At 45.7% G+C, this 24,567-nt stretch overlaps 1 protein-coding gene across 1 annotated transcript in view; it reads left to right on the forward strand.

The window, feature by feature from the left end:
• Positions 1–24,042, forward strand: part of MUC16 (mucin 16, cell surface associated) — an 81,625-nt gene extending 57,583 nt beyond the window's left edge. The window contains exons 40-55 of the mRNA XM_064279869.1: positions 20–87; positions 2,148–2,320; positions 4,130–4,165; positions 5,452–5,517; positions 6,422–6,546; positions 7,017–7,084; positions 7,247–7,419; positions 9,766–9,896; positions 10,252–10,319; positions 11,352–11,500; positions 14,982–15,160; positions 15,496–15,563; positions 17,650–17,816; positions 21,266–21,307; positions 21,832–21,911; positions 23,500–24,042. Coding sequence (XP_064135939.1) covers positions 20–87; positions 2,148–2,320; positions 4,130–4,165; positions 5,452–5,517; positions 6,422–6,546; positions 7,017–7,084; positions 7,247–7,419; positions 9,766–9,896; positions 10,252–10,319; positions 11,352–11,500; positions 14,982–15,160; positions 15,496–15,563; positions 17,650–17,816; positions 21,266–21,307; positions 21,832–21,911; positions 23,500–23,598 — 1,692 coding nt within the window. The 3' untranslated portion in view covers positions 23,599–24,042. The remainder of the gene's footprint in view (positions 1–19; positions 88–2,147; positions 2,321–4,129; positions 4,166–5,451; positions 5,518–6,421; positions 6,547–7,016; positions 7,085–7,246; positions 7,420–9,765; positions 9,897–10,251; positions 10,320–11,351; positions 11,501–14,981; positions 15,161–15,495; positions 15,564–17,649; positions 17,817–21,265; positions 21,308–21,831; positions 21,912–23,499) is intronic.
• The last annotated feature ends 525 nt before the right edge of the window (positions 24,043–24,567 follow it).

A 24,567-nucleotide genomic window follows, 5' to 3' on the forward strand; every position in this document is an offset into this window, starting at 1 on the left:
CTCCCTCTTTGCCTTCCAGCTCAGCCCATTGTTCCAGAGGAGCAGCCTGGGTGCCCGATATGCAGGCTGCAGGCTCACTGCACTAAGGTGAGAACCCTCTTTCCCTTCAGCCTGTCCCCTCCTCTCTGCCACCACTGAGGAATTTGGGGTTCTGACCTCTGACCATGGGGGCCACCCAGGCTGGTCATGGGCTCTCCGTGGAGGGTCCTCTTCTGCATCCATTTTTACTCTCAGGTCTCCGGGTCAGCTTGCATGCTGCTGGCATTTACTAAGCACAGGCCCTAGGTGGTGCAAATGTTTGCGCTCCAGTACTAAACTAAAAGTTGGCAGTTTGAACCTACCCAGTAGTACTGCAGAAGAAAGGCCTGGAGGTCTACTTCCATTAAGATTACAGCCAAGAAAACTCCATGGAGCGGTTCTACTCTGACACACAAGAAGTTGCCATGGGTCAGAACTGACTTGACCGCAAAGGGTTGGGTTTGTTTTTTCAGTCCCTGGAATAGTTAAGCGCGCAACTACTAATCAAAAAGTTAGAGGTTCAAGCCCACCCAGAGGTGCCTGGGAAGAAAGGTCTGGCAATCTACTTCTGACATTTAACCATTGAAAACCCTATGGGGCACAGTTCTACTCTGACATACATGGGGCTGCCATGAGTTGCAGTCAACTCTGTATCAACTGGGTTACTGGTGTCCATTCATATTTTCGTTCAACACCTATGGTGCAGTTTCTCTGAAGCAGGTGGCAGGTACCACAGGAACAAGACAGACACTGCCTACTGCCCTCATCTACTGAAGAAAGAACAGATCTTAACAGGAAAATAGGTATCTACATAAGATGATTTCAAACAGGGTGAAGTGATGCGAAACATAGAGAGTGATGGGGAGGGCAGCTTTCCCCAGGACACAGGGACAACCTCTTTGTGGAGCTGACTTCGGAGCTGTGTACTGAATGGCAAGAAAACTGTTCCAGTCAGAGGGAACAGTATGGGCAAAGGCCTTGGGGTGAGAACAAGCTCTGCATGTTTGGTGAACAGCAGTGAAGCCAGAGCAGAGGTCAATGTTCTATAGAAGGGTCTACAGCACATAGGGAGTTGGAGGACTTTGATTTTAATATGAGGCAGGCACTGTGCTAGGTGCTGAGGTTCAGCATAACAGTGAATTAGGCTGGCCCAATCCCTGCCCCATGGAGCCCACAGTCTGGAGGGAATGTGGGCAAAAAATATATGAAGACATAGAGGGCAACTGGGGCTGTCATCAGTCAATGCCCATGGAAGCTGCGGTCAAGAAATCAAATGATGTATTGGGTGAATCTGCTCCAAAGGACTTCTTTAAAGTTCTAAAAAGCAAAAATGTCACTGATGAATAAGGTGCACGTGACCCAAGCCATGGTCTTTTCAAGTGACTCATATGTATGCAAAAACTGGACAAGGAAAAAAAGAAGCCAGAAGAACTGATGCATTTTAATTGTGGTGTTGGCGAAGAATATTGACTGTACCATGGACTGCAAGAAGAACGAACATATCGGTGTTAGAAGAAATACAACTGGAATGTTCCTTAGGAGCAAGGATGTTGAGAGTCATGTTGCTTACTCTGAACACATCATCAAGAACGATCAATAGCTAGAAAAGGACACCATGTTTGGTAGACGGCCAAGGAAAACCCTCAATGAGATGGACTGACACAATAGCTGAAACAATGGACTCAAACATACAAACGATCATGAAGATGGCACAGAACTGGGCAGCATTTCTTCCTGTTGTACATAAGGTCGTCATAAGTTAGAGCCAATTTGATGGCAACTAACGACAGCACAACAACCAGTACTGTGATGGGGAAACACAGGGGGCTGGGGATCCTGGAGGAGGTCCTTAACCCAGAATGGGAGGGTCCTTGGAGGAGGAGGCATCTAGGCTGAGACCTGAAAAATGACTGGGGAATTACCCAGGTAAGGAGGGAAAAGGAGTCTTCCAGGCAGTAGTAACTGTATGTGCAAAGGCCCTGAGGTGAGAGAGTATAGCCAGGTAGAAATGCTGTGAATGCTTCAATGAGGCTAGAACTCGGGTGTGAGGTGTGCAGTGGCCACAGGTGGCTAGCATCCCCCAAAAGCCAACCTCTCCTTTGTACCCTCAGAAGCATCTTCCTCCCCAGGTCTGAGAAAAATGGTGCCTGGACAGGAGTGGACGCCCTCTGCACTTACCGGCAGCACCCCAGGGGTCCAGGCCTGCATGCCAAGCAGGTGTTCCATGAGCTGAGCTGGCAGACCGGTGGCATCACCCGGCTGGGCCCCTACTCACTGGACAAGGACAGCCTCTATCTCAATGGTGAGTGGCTCTCATTCCCACCTCCCTAAGCCTACCCTCTCATCCCAGGAGGGTCTCTATTTACAGGTCCTCCAGGGAAAGACTTGAAACTAACTCAAGTGTGAATCCTGGCTCCAGCACTGACCTCCCACAGTCACCTGCAAGGCTTGATTAATCCCATTTTACAGATGAAGAAACTGAGGCTTATAAAGGCTAACTAATTTGCTCAAGTGGGTGAGCTTGAGAGTGGTGACCTGGGCCATGAACCCCAGTTGTCAGAATTCAAAGCTTTGATCCCTTCTACAGGATTAACTCATAGAAGAGTCTTCTTGGGGGACCCCAGGGAAAGAAATTCCCACCTGTCTCCCCTCCTTGCTTCCAATGGACTTCTCTCCTGGGTGGACCCCTATGCCGAGGAAGGGAGGCAGGCACTCTGAACACCTAGGGGGTCTAAGTTATAGACACACGAGACATCAGCATCGGCCTAGAACTTGGGAAGGGACAGTGTTCAACAAATGGGTGTCTCCCATCTGGGCTCTATGAGACAGAGTGTGGCCATGGTAAGGTCAATCAGAATAACTCCCTTCCCAACCCCTCCATCCCCAACCTGGGTGCGGCGCTTGGCACTCACACTCTTGTCACCACTGCCCTTGATTAGGCAGGGAGGATATGGCCTTTAAAAACAACCAAAACCTGTTGCCAGTGAGTCTATTCCAACTCACAGTGACCATATAGGACAAAGTAGGACTGCCTCATTGGATTTCCAAGGCTGTAAATCTTTACAGAAGAAGACTGCCACAACCTTCTCCCATGGAGCAGCTGGTGGGTTCAAACCACCAACCTTTTGGTTAGCAGTTGAGCACTTAACTACTGTGCCACCAGGGCTCCTAAGTGGGCTTTATTACTCTCATTTTAGCAAAGGGGGAAACTGAGGCACAGGAGGGTGAAGGGCTCTGCCCACTCCCATAGTAAGTTTGTGGCCAGTCTGCATCTTGATGTTCTGAGTCCACATCTGTTCCCTTGGCTTCTGCCATTGCAGGGGCTGTTTAGGATTTCCCCCCTTGGAAAGTGCACAATGTGTATGCATCATTTTGTGCATTCAGTCAGCATTTGCCACCCACCTACTAGAAGCCAGGCCCTGTGCCTGGCATCAGGGACAGAGATAAGTCAGATGTGTGTCCTGTCCTAATATAAGCTCCAATGGGCTAGGGACTGTTTTGCTCAATGCTATAAAGCAGCCCGGACCTAAAAAAAAAAAAAAAAAAAAAAAAGAACTGTTGCCATCAAGTGGAATCCAACTCATGGAAATCCCATGTGCATCAGAGTAGAACTGTGCTCTGTAGGGTTGTCAAAGGCTCATTTTCAGAAGCAGATCAACAGGTGCCTCTGGGTGGACTTGAACCACCAACCTGTCAATTAGCAGCTGATTACTTAACTGTTTGTGCCATCCAAGGACTCCTGGCATCTAATAGGGCCTCGATAAATATTCATTAGATGGGGGGATAGATTGGAGGGAAGGTGGAAGAGTGGAGAGGTTTGTAGGTGGCGGGATAGATATGTGAATACAAGAGCCTCTTCTTGGGGGCATGCTGGAGAGGTGGGGACGTAAACGTCAGATCAAGAAAACTTTTAAGGGACAGGTCAGTTCTAACTGAAATATCAAGAAAACATTTAGAGAGCAGGTAACATTTGAACTGGATCTTAGAAGGCACAAAGATGCTCCCTAGGTGGACAAGAGAAAGGCATTCAGCAGGGGACCACATAGACAAAGGCATGGATGTGTCTAGGGCTGTTCTGCCACCTCCCCTTATGTGTGATATTTTTTTCCAGGTTATAATGAACGTGGTCCAGCTGAGCCTCCTACAAGTATGTATCCTTGCACCCAGTGCCCATGTCAGACTTTGTGGGTCCCGGACCAAGCTTGTCTCCTCAATCACAGGGGAGTTTTCCCCTGTCAGCCTGCTCACTGTGCCAACTCAAAAAGAGCAAAACTGTCAAGCCAAGTCCAAGTCTGGGCTTGCCAATAGAAGGACAACTTATACAAAGGCACTGGGTGGAACGACTCTTTATTCACATAGGGAAGAGACAAAGCAAGGTCAGTTTCAACAGCAACACCAGTACCCCATGGCCAGTGGGTCACTCCTCACAGCCGATGCAGAGCTGATGTTCTGCATGCGGCCCTCTTGTGCCACAGGTGGGGACTTTACTCCTTCCCCGCTGGGAAGATATAGAAGTGGGGTTGGCCACGTGCCATATGCTGCACACACATAAGCAGAAAAGAGAAAGTACTGTGTACCAGGACAGGGAGTGAGGATCCCTGATAAGGAGAAGAAACTGAGAGAGAGAGAGAGACTCAGTTCCCAGCCTTCATTGTCAGGGAATGTTCTGGGCAAGGCTGCTGATTATACCGTGTGGGTGAGAAGCACAGAGACCTTGGCAGAGTGGCCTCCCAACAACCCCAAACCCAGGCAGGTCTCCTGAGTCAGCCAAAGGCCTCAGTGTGAGGAAGAAGGCTGGGACTTTGACCTCTTCTGGACCTATGACCATGGTATTGATGTTCAGAATTTTCCACACCCTCTGGGCAAGCATTCCCTACAGGGATAGGGGCTGAGGTTAGATGATGACCATGTAGTGCATGCCTCCCGCTAACAAGAGCCCAAATAGGGACTTCACTGTCAATCTGCAAACTCTGGCAGCTGCTTGAGTGGCTTTGGCCAAATACGCCCCTTCACTCATTCAGTGCCCCAAGCATCTACCTTTCCATCCATCTATCCCTCCAGTCATTCCTCCTCTCAGCACCCATCCTTCCATCCATCCATCAGTCCTTCTATCCTTCCATCTCCAACATTTCTTCCTTGTTTTTACTCTTTCCAACTCTCTATTTTTCTATTCTTCCTTCTGTTCACCCATCTATCCTATCGATCTGTCAAATTTTCTACCTATCATCCTCTTTGTTCAACCTCTCCCTGACTCACATACTCATGCTCCCTTGGGTTAATCCACTTGCATGCTTTCTCAGGTCTTCACTCATTGCCACATTGTTCCTCATTCTCATATATGGTACACCTGGGCTGAACTGCCACAGGAGCCCAGGTGAGCCCCTACTTTCTGTGGCGGACTGTATCCTTCCCTGATGACTGTCCTTTTCACAGCTCCTGAGCTGGCCACCACAGTCCTGCCTCCCTCATCAGCACCTGTGAAGCCAGAAGCCACCACAGGTATCTGGGGGCCCCCTTCCACTCTGAGGGAAGCTCCCCAGTCATACATCTCCACCAGGTGTCAGACGGGGACTGGAAAAGTCAAGGTGTAAAAAGTCTCAAGTCAGAGTGATTATTCTGATCACAAAAATTGGGCCAGCAATTTCATACTACTCCTGCCGTCAAGGAGCTCCCAGTCTTGTGAGAGAAACAGACCATTATGACACAATGTGAGGTGTTTCGGGGAGAGGTACCTGGCATAATTTGGAAGGGGGTTATGGACAAAGTTTCACCTGAACTGGGTCTTTAAGGGCGAGCAGGAGTGATCTAGGCAGTTAGCACTTGAAGGATGGTCCTGTCAGAGGGGATTGCAAAATCACCAGCTCAGTGTCCTGAAACAGCATAGTTTTGGGGGAGCATTGAGAGGAATTTGGTTTGCATGAGAGATTGACTGAGAGTCAGTAGGGACCACATTGGGAAGGGTCTTGAAGGCCAGGTCAAGAAGCATGAGCTTAACACTGAAGACCGCAGGGAGCAATAGGCAGTACTAGAGCAGGGGTGGCCCTTGTGAGACTTTAATTTCAGGAAGATTCTTCTAGTGTTCAGTGTCCCTTCAGACAGGGAACCTAGTGAGTCAGCTGGGGGAGCTGATCCAGGCGAGAGAAGATGAGGCCTGCGCTGGGATAAGGATGGAGAAAGAGGATGTATGTGAGAAGCATCCATCAAGTGGAACTTTCGTTACTTGGAGCTGAGGGCAAGGGAAGAGCTGGGGAGCTATGCAGGTTCTGACTTGGGTGACCATGGAGGTGGGTGGTCGTGCCACTGGAAGAGAAGACAATAGGCTATGATGAGTGCAGGGCTCCAACCTGATTCAGGCCAGCTCTCAGGGATGGGCATCTCTCCCTCTCCCTCTCCCTTCCTGCAGCTACAGGACACACCCTGAAGACCTTCATGCTCAACTTCACCATCTCCAACCTCCAGTATTCACCAGACATGAGCAACCTCAGCTCTGCTACATTTAACTCCGCCGAGAGGGTCCTGCAGCACCTGGTGAGACTCGGATTACAGCACCAGCACCTCCTGATGGGATAAGCTCTGCCCAGCCCCTCCCCTAAGAAAGGCAGCGGTGGTTCAATGGTAGAATTCTCCCCTTCCATGCAGGAGACCTGGGTTCAACTCCCGGCCAGTGCACCTTATGTGCAGCCACCACTGCCTGTCGGTGGGGGCTTGGGTGTTGCTGTGATGCTGAACAAGTTTCAGTGGAGCTCCCAGGCTAAGATGGTCTAGGAAGAAAGGCTTGGTAATCTACTTTATAAAACCAGCCAGTGAAAATCAACATGAACGGCAACAGTTCAATCCACAACTGATCATGGGGATAGTGCACAACTGGGCAGCATTTCCTTCTGTTGTACATGGGGTCACCATGAGTCAGAGCCCAACTTAATGGCCACTAACAACAAAAACGGCCCCTCCCCAAACTACAGTGCCTCCTGCTCACCCTCCTCCCTCTTCCTCCCCAGCTCAGGCCCTTGTTCCAGAACAGCAGCCTGGGCCCCTTCTACTCAGATTGTAGACTGATTTCCCTCAGGTGAGGCCTCTTCCTGGTGGTTTACCTGTAATGACCACCCCTTTCTGTGACTGCCCCTTTCTCAGTTTGCCCACTCCTCCCACTTGCTCCACCCTCTTTATGGCTGTCCCCCCAGAGGTCTCAGTACCTCTCCCTAGAATCCTCACATCCCTTCCTCCCCAGGCCTGAAAAGGACAGGGCAGCAACCAGAGTGGACACCATCTGCACCTACCACCCTGACCCTGCAGGCCACAGCCTGGACAGAGAGCGACTGTTCTGGGAGCTGAGCCAGCTGACCCAAGGTGTCACCCAACTGGGTCACTATACCCTGGACAGGGGCAGTCTGTCTGTCAATGGTGAGTGGTTATGCTAAACTTGGACTTACAGTGGCCATTACTGATCCTTGTTCTATTGTCTTTCCTCTCCAAAATGTCAGCCCCAGGCCTAGTTGAAGGCCACCCTTCCCCAAACCACCATGGGTAAGGTCTTGTTATTTCAGGTAAATGGCACAGCATTCTTTGACCAAATTAATGCAGTGAATTTTAATTCAAGCCAAAAAGTCTGACCCACTCAATCTCCTGAGACAGGGTTGCATGCAGGTTCCTCTGCATGAGGTTCCTTCATATCAAGGGTTCTTATCTGGTGGCAAATCTGTATCCCAGGATCCACCTGACAATGTCTGGAGATGTTTGTGGTTGTCACAACTGGGGGAGGATGCTACTGGGATCTAGTGGGTAGAGGCCAGGGATGTTGCTCAACATCCCTCAGTGCTCAGGGGTCCCCACCACAGTGCTTGGGGACCCCTACTACAATGCACGGAGGCCCCAGCCACAGCGCATGGGAGCACATCATATAGTATGAGACCCCACCTCCAAAGCTAAGTAAACCCAATAGGGACAAGAAACAGAATGGGCCATGAATACGCCCATGTACTGGCCAACAGGGCCACACAGGGCCTTAGGGTATGAAACGGAGAGATACTGAGTGCGAGAATCTTACCCCTCGGGTTCAGATGACACTTGACACTTACACTCCCCATGCCTCAGTGGCCAGGCTGCCAGACAAAATACAAGATTCTGTATTTATGCATCATATAAGAGTTATGTAGCCCCAAATGCCAGTACTGCTGAGGATGAGAGACCCTGCTGTACATGGCCACACAGTTCCTAGATGGGCAGCAGGCCAGCACTTCCCACATGTCGCTATAATCACTTAATTATCTGACTGCCCCCTTACACTGTGAGCTCTAGGGCATTAGGGTGTGTCTGGTTGGTGTGCCACTGTATCCGCAGTTCTCAATATGTTGGCACATTGTAGTACAGTGTGCTGAATGAATGAATGAATGGATAAATGAGTGAACAAGTGAAAAATAATTATCTCAGCCCCCGATGTTCAGGGTTCTGCTGCAGCTCACATTCATTCATTCAACAAACATATATGGGTGATCATTCTGTCCCAGGCCCTGTGCTGGGTGTGGAGATAGAAGATACGTCTCCTGTCTCTGAGAAACTCACAGTCCAATGAACCAAGGATTACTACAGGGCACAATTAAGTCAGTGACACTCTTACTAACAGGGTGCTAAATGGTAGACTTCTTGCCTTCCATGTGGGAGACTCGGGTTCTATTCCCAGCCAATGCACCTCACGCCACCTCCCATCTGTCAGTGGAGGCTTGCACGTTGCTGTGATGCTGAACAGGCTTCAGCAGAGCTTCCAGGCTAAGAAGGCAGGCCTGGTAATCTACTTGCAAAAATCAGCCAATGGATCACGATAGTCTGATCCCATTGTGCACGGGGTCTCCATGAGTTCAGGGCTGACTTGATGGCAGCTAACAACAATAGCAAGGACAACATGGGAGCTTAGAGAAAGAATGGATCAAAGAGGGCTTCCTGGAAGGGTATGTTTTCAGCGTTGTGCTAGGCACTGGGACATGACAGTAAACAAGACAGACGTGGGTCCCTCCTCTCTTAGAGCTCCATCTCACTGGGCTCCTGAAGCTGAAATAGGAGTTTTCCATGAACAGAATGTAAAAGAGCATTCCAGGAAGAGGGAACTACATAGGCACAAGCAGGAAAGCTCAGCTCAGGAGAATCCCCGTAATATCCCAGCCTTCCCTCTCTTTGGGGTGACTTTCCATTTGGGACCCCCAGCCACCCCCTTCATGCAGGCCTGATTTTATCTGACTATGGCCCTAGGGAGCCATGGTGATGCAGTGATTAAAGTGCTCAGTTGCTATCTGAAAATTTGACTGTTTGAACCCATCAGCTACACTCCATGGGAGAAAGATGTGGCAATCTGCTTCTCTAAAGATTTACAGCCTTGGAAACCCTATGGGGCAGTTCTGCTCTGTCCTATAGGGTCGCTATGAATCAGAATCAACTCAACAGCAATGGGTTATGGCTCTATGTGGTGTAAATAGTTAACACACTCAGCTGCTAACTAAAAGTCTGGAGGTTTGAGTCCATCCAGAGGCACTCGGAAGGAAAGCCTGGCAATCTACTTCCAAAGAGTGAGCCATTGAAAACCCTATGGAGCACAGCTCTACTCTGACATACATGAGGTCACCATGAGTCAGGATTGACTTCATGGCAACTGTTTTTTGTTTCTTTAGTATGGCAGCAAGCAGGGGCCCTGTGGTCTACCCTGACTCTGCAAAGGGCTAAGGGTCCCTGCCTGCCTCTCCTTCCTCTTTGTGTCTCCAGGCTATGCATCCCAGAGTCTATCGACCCAGAGCGAGTACCTGCTGCACTTTCGCATCGTCAACCGGAATCTCAGCAACCTGGACCCTGCGTCCTCAGAGTACACTGCCCTGCTGTGGGACATCCAGGACAAGGTAGGGTCATTCCTGCCCCTCCTGTCTCTTCCTGCCCTGGGTCTCTTTCTTCACCCTCTGACTTAACATCTACTAAGTGATTATTTCAACTCTTCACCTTACCCATGTGTTCTGGCTTCTCTCAGTTTCCAAAGGTGGTGCCTGGGCTGCCTCCCCATTTCCAAGGTAGGCAAACTGTGGCTCAGAAAGGGGCATGACATGCCTAAAGCTGCACAAGTGAGTTAGGAGGCAGAGCCAGGATCTGAACCCAGTCTGTCTTCCTCCATGGACTGTGTTCTTTCCACTGGTTCCAGTTGTTCCTCCACCTCCAAGAGACCCCCCTCTACCTCAGCTCTCTCCCTGTCCTTTATTCCAGGTCACCACACTCTATACAGGCAGCCAGCTACGAGATGTGTTCCGCTCCTGCCTGGCCACTGACTTGAAGTAAGTTGGGGCAGTTCAGGGCACTGGCTGAATTGGTGGCTGGTGGCTCTTCGCTCCCATGTCACATATTTGAGCTGGAAGTTACTGACATGGTGCTCCCCCTCCCCGATGTCCCTGACAGCTGATCCTGCCTTCTACTTCCATAGGTTTCTTTGGAGGGGGGCATTAATCCCATGAGGCCATCAGCCTCTGGGATCTACCTCTTTCTCCTCTTTTTGACACTTGGGAAAGCCAACTTTTTTGATGTAGAACTCAAAATAACAACCAGTTGCCATCAAGTTGATCCTGACTCATGGCGACCCCATGTGTGTGAGAGCAGCAACTGAGCTCCATAGGGTTATCAGTGGCTGATTTTTTGGACCTGGATCACCAGGGCTTTCTTCCGAGGTGCCTCTGAGTGGATTTGAACCGCCAACCTTTTGGTTAGCAGCCAAGCACATTAACCGTTTGCACCACCCGGGGACTCCAGAACTTAAAACACCAGTCTAATAGTAATATTTACCATAGGCCAGACTCTCTGTTGAGCACTTTCACGCATTATCATCTCATTTAAATCCCACAACAGCTCCTGTGAGGTGGGTACTATTATTATTCCCATTGTTCCGACAGAAAAACTGAGGCTTAGAGAAATGACAGAAACTGCCTAAGAACTGTCAAAGCTAGGGTTTGAATCCAGACCTCTGAGGGCTGGTGAAGGAACTAAGGCATCTACACTGGGGAAGAAGAGGATTATATGAACATGGTGCTGACTTTGAATGTTTGTAAAGTTCAGTTGCCTCATCTGTAACATGGGGATAATTAGAATACCTTCCACTGAGAGTAGGGGTATGTATGCTCAATAGATATTTGTTATTGTCACTTTTATTCTTTCCATCCCTAATTCATGGTCAGGGTTTCTTCCCTGGACTGGGGAGAGTGCTTGCTTGCTCCTCCCTGCACCATTTGCCCCAAGGTCCTTGGCTCTGTAGCCTGCAACTCAGCAGTCACCACTGGTGTTGGATGCTGGCTGAGTTCCATGGTCTCTGTCCCCAGGTTGAGCTCTGGGTTGGTCACCATCGAGGCCCTGTTCTCCTCTAAACTGGAACCCAGCATGGTGAAGCAAGTCTTCCTAGCCAGGACCCTGAATGCCTCATCCCACTGGCTGGGCACCACCTACCAGTTGGAAGACCTGCACGTGATAGGTGCGAGGTAGAAGGCTGGTTTCATGGTTGGAATGGGACTCTGAGGAAGGGATGGGACTTTCAAGAAGGAGTGAAATAGGTGGAGGTTCTGGAGGTAAAAATGGGACCACACTGATGACGCCCAGCAGTGGGTCATCCAACAGGAGGCAGTAAGAGAATATGCACCAATTGCATCCAAGGAAATCGTTACCTTTATATGTTGTCTTAGGTACCTAGTGCTGCTATAACAGAAATACCACAAGTGGGTGGCTTTAATGAACAGAAGTCCAAATTCAGGATGCCATTTCTAAGGGAAGGCTCTCTCTCTTTGTCCACTCTTGGGGAAGATCCTTGTGTCTTTTCAGCTTCTGTTCCTTGGCTCCTTGGTGATCTTCACGTGGCATGGCATCTATCTCCCCCCATCTCTGCTTGCTTACTCGATCTGCTCTGCTCTTTTTATGTCTCAAAAGAGATTGACTTAAGACACACCCTACACTAATACTTCCTCATTAACATAATGAAGAAAACCCTATTCCCAGATGGAATTATAGGCACAGGTATAGTAGGATTTATAACACATGTTTTTGGTGGACACAATTCAATCCAAAACATATGTCAAGCTCTCTGGCCTAAATGTGGAGGATCCTATGCTGCCTTCTTAAAAAACAAACAAAAACAAAAACAGTTTCTGTTGTTGTAGAGAAACAACTTTAAAGCCTGCTGCAACAAAGAGATTTTTACTGTGACATATCAGAAAACAAAGATGGGAAAAGGATGCAAGCACTTAGGCCATAAAGAGACCAAAATCCAAAAAAGTTCAATCTATAAGTGCTTTTTATACAATTTTGATAAGTGCTGATTTGTTATGAATAAATTACTTACAGATTATGATTGGTTAAAATAAAGACAAAAAAGTAAGATCATGATTGGGTGACCTTTTCTTCTTCTCTAACAATGAGGTCTCTTGGCTCAGGGGTCCTGGGTCTGTCATATGATGAGTGTTGTTTAGTTGTTAGGTGGGCTATGTATGATATTAGGTAGATCTTTAACTTGCTTCCTGGGGTAAATTGTTATTTAATTTTGGAACACACGTCCACTGTCCACTGAACCAGTTAGAGCACTCTGTCCCACTTCTTTGATGTATTTTTTTTCTATTGTTTGAAGCTTTTCAGATTCTGAAAAACAAGTTGGTCTTTTGTGGTTATGGCCTGCTGTGGTTAGGTTGACTTTATCTCTTTTAGGTCAATTCTGACTCATAGTAACCCCATATGTGTCAGAGTAGAGCTGTGCTCCATAGGGTCTTCTTGGCTGTGATCTTTATGGAAACAGACCGCCAGGCCTTTCTTCCAAGGCTCCTCTTGGTGGATTCAAGCCTCCAGCCTTTCAGTTGGTAGCCAAGCACTTAACCATTTGCGCCACCCAGGAACTCCTAAATTGTCTTCTTAGGTCCCTAGTTATGAGTCATACATTTATTGACTCATTCATTCATTCATTCATTCATTGAACAAATACTTAATGAAAGTAAACAGGCATTGATGATACATTGTGATAATTGCTATAATAAGCGATTTTCAGGAGACTGTGGGAGTTCCAAGGACACACAGCCCTGTCTTGGAAAGTTTTCTGAAATAAGTAATGAAGAAGCCAAGATCTAGTGGAGAACAGGACCAAGCTAGGGGGAAGAGAGGAGGAATTGTGCTCTACATGTCTAGAATCTAGAGGAGAGAGAGAATGTGGCCTATTTAGGGGAGATATAAGAAGTTTGCTGTGGCTGGAGCACATGATGTGAGAGAGAAGAGGTGACAGTTAAGACTAAAGAGGTGGGTGGGGACTTTGTGGGGCACTAGAACATTTTGAGGAGGGACACACCACACTCAGAGTTCTGCTACAGAAAGTTCACCCTCTGGGTGGTGTGTGGAGGATGGATTAGGACAGGAAGATGACTGGAGGCAGGAAGACCCATTGGAAACCCAGGTCATGCGTCAGAAATTTAGGCAAAGTTATTTCAGTTTAGGGAAATGCCTTTGGGTCCCTAAGAGTCACTTCACCTCAACAAATAGGTATTACTATCTGTGAGAGGCCAGAACTGTGAGAGGAGACAAATAGGATAGTTTGTCATTTCCTGCCTCTCTTCCCTGACACTTCTAGTTGGTGAACTTGACTGCTTCAGGTGGACTTGAGGTCCAAGTTGGCTTTAGATCTGCCCTTCAACTGTCCCACAGTCATCCAGAGGAAGCAAGTGTTCTGTCAATGCCTTTTCTTGGTCATCTTCTTCGCATATTGAATTTAACATCTGAACCCAAGAGCTCACCATATTTTTTTTCCATTGCCAATCACAGCATCCAAATGTCCTACTTATTGATAAAGCATTTGGAAAGTATTTTATCCTTTCTCCAAGAGAATTGTATAAAATGTCCATTATCTCAAATTAAAGCATTTCCAAGAGCCAATTTGTTAGCTTACTTAAAAAAAAAAAAAAATAAGGGCAAAAATGGCTTGGGCTCTTCAAGAGACAATTAGAAAATTAACTCTTCACAGATTTTTAACTTTGAAAGCACAGAATCTTAGTGTGACAGAGCAACAATAGGCTCCCTCATTTTGCAACTGAAGAAACTGAAGTTCCCCCTCTGTTACCCAGAAGACCCAAATAATCATTCCACATCATTTGTGGATGTTTGAAGACAGCGCCCTCATAACAGAGCTGATATCTTTAATCATTACCATAGTGATTGCTCTTAGCATGCGTGACTGTGGCTAGGAGGAATGAGCCGCAACTCCCAGTGGCTCTGCCCCATGCTTGGGTTGAATGGAAAGCACCTGGGAAGCCAGATTTTTTTATCGAAGCCTCTGTAGAGAAGACTTCTGGAGAAAGAGCACATGACCAGACATCAGAGGAATGGGTTCTAGTCCCAGCCCTACTGCTGCCTTGGTGGAACCAAGCCAAGTTTCTTCTTTCTCCAGGTCTCAATTTCTTCCTTTGTAAAATTATGCCTTTGGTTTAGAAAAGGGCTGCCCTTAAGCTAATATTGGTTCCTAAGAAAGTTCTCTCTGAAATGAGCTAAGATGAGGACTATGCAGTGAGTTCTTAAAGCTTAGTCTAGAGGATAGTCCTTTACTTTGACCTATATCCTTTCTACATGTAGTGTTCAAACACCATTTTTAAAAATTAAATGGAGGTGCAAGTAAAAAAAAAAAAAAAAAGAAAGGAATTTAGGCAAAGGTGTGTGACAGATGCCAAGTGGGGTGGTCCACACTTGCACCTGCCAACCAAGCCCTAGAAAGGCACAGTCTCCTCTTTCCCACATCCTAGTGCACTCTCATGTACTTTCTTGATGTAAGGAGAGTTGGAAAGGCAGACAAATGGAGACAAGGTGGACAGGTGAATAAAGGGTCTTCTGTAGCCCACCTTTAAAAAGCTAGTTTAGGTCACATTGCTAACAAAAAGTAGACTGGTTGAAATGACCTCTTGGTCAAACTCTCCCCCCTCACATGGTGTTCTACATACTTTATTTTCCAGGAGTGGGGCCATTAGTTTATCTACTGACAGACAAACCAACGAGCAGTCCCAGCCCCGACCACTTCCAGCTGAATTTCACTATCACCAACCTATTTTATTCCCAAGACATAGCCCAGCCAAACTCCACCAAATGCCAGCGGAACAAGAGAAGTATTGAGGATGCGGTGAGTATGGGGTTCTGTATCCACTCTGTTCCCATGCAGAAGGTGGCCCAAGAACACCAGGTAGTCAGAGGGTAAATTTTCGTAACAATTCATGAAGACAGATCCTCAGTCCCCTTTTACAGATAAAGAAGTAGGTGCAGCGAGGTTCAGTGGCTGGCCCAGGGGTACACAGCTAAGTCATACCCTGAAACAGAATGTCTTTTGGCACATGCACCTGTTCTAGTGTTTGTTGAGACAAGAAAAAGACAGATGGGGAAGTGGGCTTACTAGCCAAAACTTCTCTGAGGCTTCTGGGCTTGGGATTCTGACCTAGGAAATATTGTCCTCTCTTACAGCTCAACCAGCTCTTCCGAAACAGCAGCATCAAGAGTTCATTTTTAAACTGTCAAGTTATAGCATTCAGGTGAGTTGCAACTAAGGCGCTAATGACTCTGGGAACTTCTCCCGTCCTTTAAATTGCCCCGCATTATCATCTCTCAGTTCTTAACTGTTAAGGAAGAGCTCAGCCTAGGTAAATAGGGCCGTCACTTAAAAATCAGGTGAATGTACTCAAATCAGAAGTGATTAGTAGGTTTAGGATCCACCCTACACTGGTATGACCCCAACTGACTGATAGATTACATTACATTAAATTGCATTATGGAATGTTAAGTACATTACATGACGCATGCATGCAAAAGCTGGACAACAAATAAGGAAGACAAAGAAGAACTGACACCTTTAAATTATGGTGTTGGCAAAGAATATTGAATATACAAAGAACAAACAAGTCTGTCTTGGACGAAGTACAGCCAGAATGCTCCTCAGAAGTGAGAATGGCAAGACTTCATCTCACATACTTTGGACACATTATCAGGTGGGACAAGACCCTGGAGAAGGTCATCATGCTTGGTCAAGTGGGGGGCCATTGAAAAAGAGGAAGACTCTCAATGAGATCAGTTGACACAGTGGCTGAAACAATGGGCTCAAGCATAGCAAAGATTGTGAGAATGGCTCAGGACCCGGCAGTGTTTCATTCTGTTGTACACGGGGTCGCTATGAGTTGAAACCCACTTGATGGCGCCTAACATCAACAGCACTATACTACACTACATTAAGGAAAGCAGTCTGCTCTACCCAAGGCCAACTGAATTTAATCTCATGATTAAATTGTAACAGCATATAGTCAAGATTTCAATACATGCTTTGGGGGGGACACAATTTGATCCATAGCACTGGTTTTCAAATTTACTGAGGAGCTGGAAAGAGGGGATTGGAATAGGATAAAACTTGCTGTCATTACCAAGATTCAGCTATTTGGGTTTCTTTTCTTTTTCTTTTTTAATAATAACTTAATTTGTTGTTGTCATTGACAATATACATAGCAGAACATATACCAATTCAACAATTTCTACACGTACAATTCGGTGATGTTGAGAATTGTGCAACCATTCTCACTCTCTTTTTCTGAGTTGTTCCTCCCCCATTAACATAAACTCACTGCCCAGTAAGGTTCCTATCTAATCTTCAAGTGGCTATTGTCAGTTTGACCCCACATAGATAGATCTTTAAGGAGCATACTAGTTAAGCTAAACTACTGTTTAATTTTAAGAAGACTTCAGGGGATACTTTTGGTTTAAGGTTTAAAGATTATCTAAGGTCAAGAGTTTCCAGGATTCATCTAGCCTCCATGGCTCCAGAAAGTCTGGAGTCCATGAAAATTTGAAGCTCTGTTCTTCATTTTCTCCCTTTTGATTAGAATTCTTCTATAGAATCTTTGATCAAAACATTCAGTAATAGTAACCAAGTACCATCCAGTTCTTCTTCTGTCATGGCAAAGGAGGCAGTTGTTCATTGAGGCAATGAGCCACACGTTCCATTTCTTCCACACATTCCTTTTCTTCCTGATTTTCCTTCTTCCTCTTTTGCTCCAGGTGAATAGAGACCAATTATCGTCAGCTGTTTTTCTTATATAAATGCTCCTTGGATTGTTGCAAACCTTTGATCAATTTCCAGACTTCTTTAAAAAAGTTGATTTTGGCAAGTTTTGCCTGTGTTCTCACTGCTTTTGTGAATTTTCAGAGGTTTTTAGTCTGCCATTCCAGAAGTCCTGGGACTACTTACCCACACTAGAAAATTAAAACCCATTGCCCCTGAGTTGATCCCAACTCATGGCAACCCCATGTGTTACAGAGTAGAACTGCTCAGTAGGGTTTTCTTGGCTGTAATCTCTATAGAAGCAGATTGCCAGGCCTTTCTTCTGTGGCACCACTTCCATATAGTAGTCAAATGCAAACCAGTAGCACCACCCAGGAACTTCTTCACTCACACTAGCCACATTTTAAGTGCTCAGTGACCACACGGGGCAAGTAATGATTGTATTGGATAGAGCACATACAGAATGTTTCCATCACTGCAAAAAGTTCTCCTTGACAGGGCCTGGAAATAAGGAACCTAGAACAAAGTTCTTGAATTCCAGAGACCCTTGTTCATCTCTCTTGTCCTTCCAGATCTGTTCCCCTCAGCAACCACACCGGGGTGGACTCCCTGTGTAACTTCTCACCATTAACTCGGAGACTGGACAAAATTGCCATCTATGAGGAATTCCTGCAGCTGACCGAGAATGGTACCCAGCTACAGAACTTCACCCTGGACAGGAGCAGTGTCCTTGTGGATGGTAAGTCTCCCAGGTCATTGGGGCTCGGGGACGAGTGGGGTTTGACTCCCACAGCTGGGGCCTTCCTTGAGAATCTGGAGGCTTGGGATGAGTCCGCATTGAACTTACTTAGACCAGCAGGAGGTGGCATGGTCCCCCAGGCTTTACCCACCATTGAAGGAGAGAAAGGGGGTCCCTGGGTGGCACAAATGGTTTGTATCCAACTACTGGCTGAAAGGTAGGCAATTCAAATCCATCCAGCAGTGCTGCAGAAGAAAGTCCTGGTGATCTACTTCCATGAGATGACAGCCATTGAAAACCCTACGGAGTATAGTTCTACTCTGAAACCCAGGGGGTCGCTGTGAGTTGGAATCAACTCAATGGCAGCAGGCTTTTTTTTTTTTTTAATGGGACATTAGAAGTCTTTCTCTCCTAGCCAGCTGTGTGACTTTAGGCCAGTCACTTCCCCTCTCTGGGCTTCTGTTTCCTTATCGCTATACTGCAAGCCACTTCACAAGATGGTCAGTGAGGGTCTCCCTCTGAGATGGGTCTGATTCACCCTTGACAGGTATAATAGGATGGACCTATTCTCCCTCTCCGATGCTTCCACGGTGGCTAAACCTTGCACACCCACATTTATTCATTCAAACAATGGTTCTTGAGTGTCTACAATGTACAGTATACCCAGAATATAGCAGGAGAGGAGTCCCTGAGTGATGCAAATGGTTAACGCCCTCATCTGCTAACTGAAAGATTAGAGATTCAAATCCACCCAGAGGTGCCTTGGAAGAAAGGCTTGGTGATCTCCTCCCAAAAAATTAGCTATTGAAAGTCCTGTGGAGCACAGTTCTATTCTGACACACGTGGGTTGCCTTGAGTAGGAGTCAACTTGATGGTAACTGGCTTTCTCATTATCATATTCCAAGAACCCAGTATTCTGCCTGAGACATAATAAACACTCAAAACATATACTGAAGGAAAAACCAGACCTCATATACGATCCCTTTTAGGTTGAATGTGAATAACAAATGAGATGGGACCCTCCAGTGCCCATGTGCACTGTTCCTGGTTTTGTATTATTGTTGTACAAGAGGACATTTGTGATTCTCTAGAGCAGGAGTCAGCAGGTTTTCTTCTGTAAAGGGCCAGATAGTAAATATGTTAGGCTTTATGGGCCACATAGGTTTCTGTCATGTCAACTAAAGGACTTATCAATGCTTTTAAAAAGTAAAAACCACTGTCAGCACACAGGCTGTACAGAATCAGGCCATAGACCTGACTTGGCTCATGGGCCATCATTTGCCAAGTCCTGCTGTTGATCAACACTATCCAACAGAACTTTCTGCAGTGATAGAAATGTTCTATGTCTACGCTGTCCAGTACAGTAGCCACATGTGCCTACTGACCATTTTAGGTGTAGCTAATGTGACAGACGTACTGGATTTTCAATTTTATTTGAATTTAACCTAAATTTAAGAAGCCACTTGTGGTTGGTCCTACCATATTTGATAGCACATCTATCTTAAGTTTGACCCAAAAGGGGTCTGTTGGGTATCATGGATGGTCAAATGCAGCATGAGGAAGTGAAACTCACACAAGAAGGCCAGAGGACAAATACAATTTAGTACTTACGGGTCACATGGAGGTAACTACACTATGCCTAGACACCAGGCCACACAGAGGCTGCACCCAGGGACAAGGCAACAATAAGCCGGAACTATAAGAGAGAGAAGGCAAGCAGGGTAGGGTCTTGGGGTAAGAACGTGCTGGAGTCTGATCGGTCAGTTTAAAGTTTCTAGGGCATTAATGCGGGAAAATGGAGAAATTTCATCACAAGAATCATATTGGACATGGCTGGGAGGGCAAGAAGTAACTGTCCCATTAAGAGACTGGGTTACAAGATAGTAATGGGTTTTTATCACAGGACACCATATGCGGGATGCCAAGTAGGGCCAGTTAGAAGCCACAACTGTTGAGAGACTGGGACGAGATAGGAATGGCTGTGTTAGAAACTGGGTGAAAGGACAGCTAGGAGAAATGAACAGATGCCGAAGAGGCAAATTATGGAAGCCACAAATTGGCCTCGTGACAACATCTTTAACAAGTTGGCTGAAGAGAGGCTATACAAGAAGGGGAAGTGCAATTATCTCCCTATACCTGGTGGATGCTGTATCTCTGCACATAAGGAGTTTATACTGTAAAAAAGAAAAAGGTGAGAATAATAAGAGCAGGCAGTTGTCACTTTTAAATTCTTTGATGTGAACCTATCCAGACCAGGAGAATAATAAGAAGACTTCCTGGAGGAAATTACATTGAAGATGAAATCTGGAAGATGAGTATAAAATAACTAGGTGAAGTTTGATAAGGGGATGAATATGTTTCTAGGCAGAGGAATAGTTTTTGAGTGGAAATTTCCAAATTTAGAGAGACTCTGAAGGCTTCTCAACTTGTGACAACCCATTCTCTTCCCACCACCAGTTGGCCCAGGGCAATTTAGTTTTCCCATGCCCAGGGATATGAATTTGATTTAGTTTATCATACCCTTTTGGTGTGCTAATGGCCTTGTGAATATGTAGCAAAGTGTCCTTACTATTTAGACACACAAACTGAAGTAGTAGGGGGTGAAGTATCAGAGCCCCAAAATATATAAAGCAAACATTAACAGAATTGAAGGGAGAAATAGACAGTACTACACTAAAAGTTGTAGATTTCAACACACCACTTTCAATAATAGACAAAACATCTAGAAAGAAGATCAACAGGACATAGAGGACCTGAATGAATCAACTATACCTAGCAGACATATCTAGAACACTCCACCCAACAACAGCACAATATACATTCCTCTCCAATACACAAGAATCATTCTCCAGGATAGACCATATGTTAGGCCACAAGCAAGTCTCAATAAATTCAAAAAGACTGTAATCTTACAAAGTATATTCTCCAACCATGATGGACTGAAATTAGAAATTTAACAACAAGAGGTAAACTGAAAAATACATAAATATGTAGAAATTAAGCAACCAATGGGTCAAGGGAGAAGTCAGAAAATAATTGAATGAAAATGAAAGCACAACATACTAACACTTACGGGATGCAGTGAAGGCAGTTCTCAGAGGGAAATTTATAGCAGCAGATGCCGATATCAAAAAAGAAAAAAAGATCTAAAATCAATAGCCTAAATCTACAGCTTGAGGAACTAGAAAAAGAGCAAACTAACCCCAAAACTACCAGAAGGGAAATAACAAAGATCAGTGCAGAGGTCAATGAAACAGAGAATAGAAATATCATGATGTCTACTTAACCTTTCCGTGAAAATATTAGCTGAAATAAGTGTTGCAAAGATGTTAAAAATTGTTAAATCTAGACAGATGTTCATTATATGTTCTATTTTCTGTATATTTGAAAAGTTTTATTTAAAAAAATAAAACACACACACATACACTGTCCATTTCATTTATTTTCAGGGTATTCTCCCAACAGACATGATGCCTTGACTGAGAATGCTGGTAAGTCTCAAAGGGGAGTCCCTGGGTGGTGCAAATGGTTAGTGCATTTGGCTGCTAACTGAAAGGTTGAAGATTCAAGTCCACCCAGAGGCACACTGGAAGAAAGTCCTGGAGATCTACTTAAAAAAAAATCGGCCATTGAACACCCTATCACATACACAGGGGCATATGAGTTAGAATTGACTCAATAGCAATTTTTTTTTTTTTTTTTAAAGTTTCAAGGAGCCCTCACAGGGAGGGGGACATACTGACGTTGTGCCAGTCAAGAAGCACCATGCAAACAGAGTCTCTGATGATAAGTGTTGACTTACCCATGTGAAGGACTGATGAGGCACAGTGAGGGGATAATGGGAGTTCTGGCCTGCTGAGGAGCCCACTATTTTGGGGCTTCAGAGGCAGGAGGCGATTGGGCCACCAAGCTCTCCACTGTGGATCCATGCCCATCCCTCAGGCTGCCCAGGATCGGAGCAGGAGCCCCGGGAGGGATGACAGGAGGTGACTTACCCCAGCACTTGTCTCCCCAGACCTCCCCTTCTGGGCGATCATCCTCATCTGCTTGGCGGGACTCCTGGGACTCATCACCTGCCTGATCTGCTGTTTCCTTGTAAGTGAGGGAGTGTTGCTTGTTTTCTTATTACTGATTTATAGAAATTCTTTATATATTCTAAACCTGAGTCCTTTGATGGGTATATGCTCTGCAAATATTTTCTCCCAGTCTGTGTGTGGTTTGCATTTTAGTTTCTTAACATCATTAGCCATTAAGGAAATGCAAATTAAAGCCAGAAGAAATACCACTACATGAAGGAATGGCTAAATAAACAGACTGACTATACCAAGCGTTGGTGAGGATGTGAAGCAACTGAAACTCTCATATAGTGCTAGCGGAAAATATTTGGGATGTTTCTTTAAAAGTTACATACACCCTCCATATGACCCAGTCAATTCCACCGCTAGGAATTCATCTAAGAAATAAATGCATATGCCTATGCAAAGACTTGCACACAAATGTTCGTAGCAGCTGTTTGTAATAGCCTAAATCTGAAAACAATGCAAATATCATCAATAGGCAAATAGATAAACAAACTGGTATATCCCTACAATGTAATGGTATTCAGCAATAAAAAAGAATGAATTATTAATACATGGAACAAGAGATAAACCTCAAAATAATTATGCTGAGTAAAAGAAGCTAGATATAAAAAGAGCTCATACTATAAGATTGCATTTTTTTTAATTCTAGAAAATACAAACTATAGTGACAGGAAGCAGATCAGCAGTTGCCTGGGAATGAAGATAAGTTTGGAGGGGAGGGTGCAAAGAAGGAAGAATTACAAAAGAATACGACTAAACTTTTGGATAATGGGCATACATTACCTTGATTGTGGCGATGGTTTAAACACAATCAAAGCTTATCGAGCTGTTTACTTTAAATATGTGCAGTTTATTGTATGACAATTATACATCAGTATACTTATAGGGTCGCTATGAGTCAGAATCTTTCATGACCTCTTCCCCTTCTTCTCTCACCTGTTTCATTCTCAAATTTTCTACCTTTTTTCCTCTGATGTTCTTGTTAGCTGCCATCTGACGTGTAACAGAATGAAATGTCCAACCCGGATTTCTTTGTTTGTTTTAATATCTTGGGAAGTGGGGGAGGAGACAGAGAGAGAATGAATATGAAGGACTATCAGAGTCAGAAGCAAGGATGTGAGTCTTTGGCTCGATTATTTTAAACACATCATCAGGAAACACCAATCACCAGAAAAAAAAATCATGTTTGTTAAAGCAGAGGGTCAATGAAAACCCTTAATAAGATGGAGTGACAGAATAATTGCAACAATAGACTCAAACATATCAAAGATGATGGCGACGGTGCTGGGCTGGACAACATTTCATGCTGCTACACGTATGGTTGCCATGGTTCAGAGCCAACTTGATGGCAGCCAACAAGATCAACATCAGAGGAAAAAAGGTAGAAAATTTGAGAATGAAAGGGGTGAGAGAAGGAGAGGAAGAGGTCATGAAAAGAAGGAAAAGGGACAGGAGAAGGACTGAGGGAGACAACTAAATGGAAAAAAAGGAGGGAGACATAGGGAACATAAAACTCCTGTGGCTTTGGCCACATACCCCTGCAGTTGCCCATTCTTAGGCAGCTGACCAGTCCATTCTGACGCCCTCTCTCACCCTCACAGGTCACCACCTGCCTGCGAAAGAAGGAGGGAGACTATACGGTGCAGCGCCACCGCCTGGGCTATTACCTGCCACACCTAGATTTGAGGAAGCTTCAATGACTGGATCTGCTTGAGACCCCTTCCCCCAGCCAGGGTCCAAAGAAGCTTGACTGGAGCAGAAATAAACCATATTGGTCGGACACAGCCTTTTGGTCTTTTGTGACTCGGCTCTCACTGGTTCACAGCAGACTAATAGAGAAGGCTCCCCCTTTCTTTAATCCTGAAGGCACTGTTTTGTGGCCTCACACTATTTCATCCCTCAGGGACACCAGATCTACTGAAACTGGTACCGAAATTACCCATTATATAAAGTCAATGTCCCACTGCTCTGTGAGGTTTTTCACTTCTTAGTCACCCACTATACGCCTCCCCTGGACCCCTGTGCCGACCATCACTCAGCCACCACCCATCTGTGTTTCTCCCTCTCCCCACCTCCTGCAGAGGCCCTGGCAAGCTCAAATTCTGCATTTGCTACTTCATTTTCTGAAGCCCAGATTCATCAGGGCTCTCAGATCAGTCTACCTCAGTGGCTGCTCACCCCTTCATATGCCCTCCATGATGGGAAATAGGCTAAGAAGGAATGAGTGGGTCAGAAATTACTCTGCTTTTAACCTTGGGATTTGGGAGCTGAAATGGCTACATATCCGGGAAGCCTGAGTCCCAAAGTTATACCAAGTCTTTACAAAACCAGTGTCTACTTTGGATGCAAAGATGAATAAAACTCAAGGTGGGGGGTGGGGGGAATCTGAGGGGAAAGAAAGACAGTCTTCCTTTCATCTTTATCTGCACTGAATAAAACCACAGTTATAGTAGAGGCTCCCAAACGAGCAGCTCAAAGCCTCCAAGCTGGGCTAGCCCACCTTGGGTTTGCTGAAAGACTGCATTATCTCCACAAGTTTTGCAGACTACCACAGCTGAAGATACCTGAGGGCTAAGAGTTTAACTTGCCTTCGTTCAAGCTTATTTGGTGTGAGCTTCACATTCTCAGTCTTAAGCAGGGTCATTCTGCCAGAATGTACTCTCTGAAGA

This window comes from Loxodonta africana, chromosome 3 (genome assembly GCF_030014295.1).
Source record: "Loxodonta africana isolate mLoxAfr1 chromosome 3, mLoxAfr1.hap2, whole genome shotgun sequence".
In the NCBI taxonomy this organism is placed as follows: domain Eukaryota; kingdom Metazoa; phylum Chordata; class Mammalia; order Proboscidea; family Elephantidae; genus Loxodonta; species Loxodonta africana.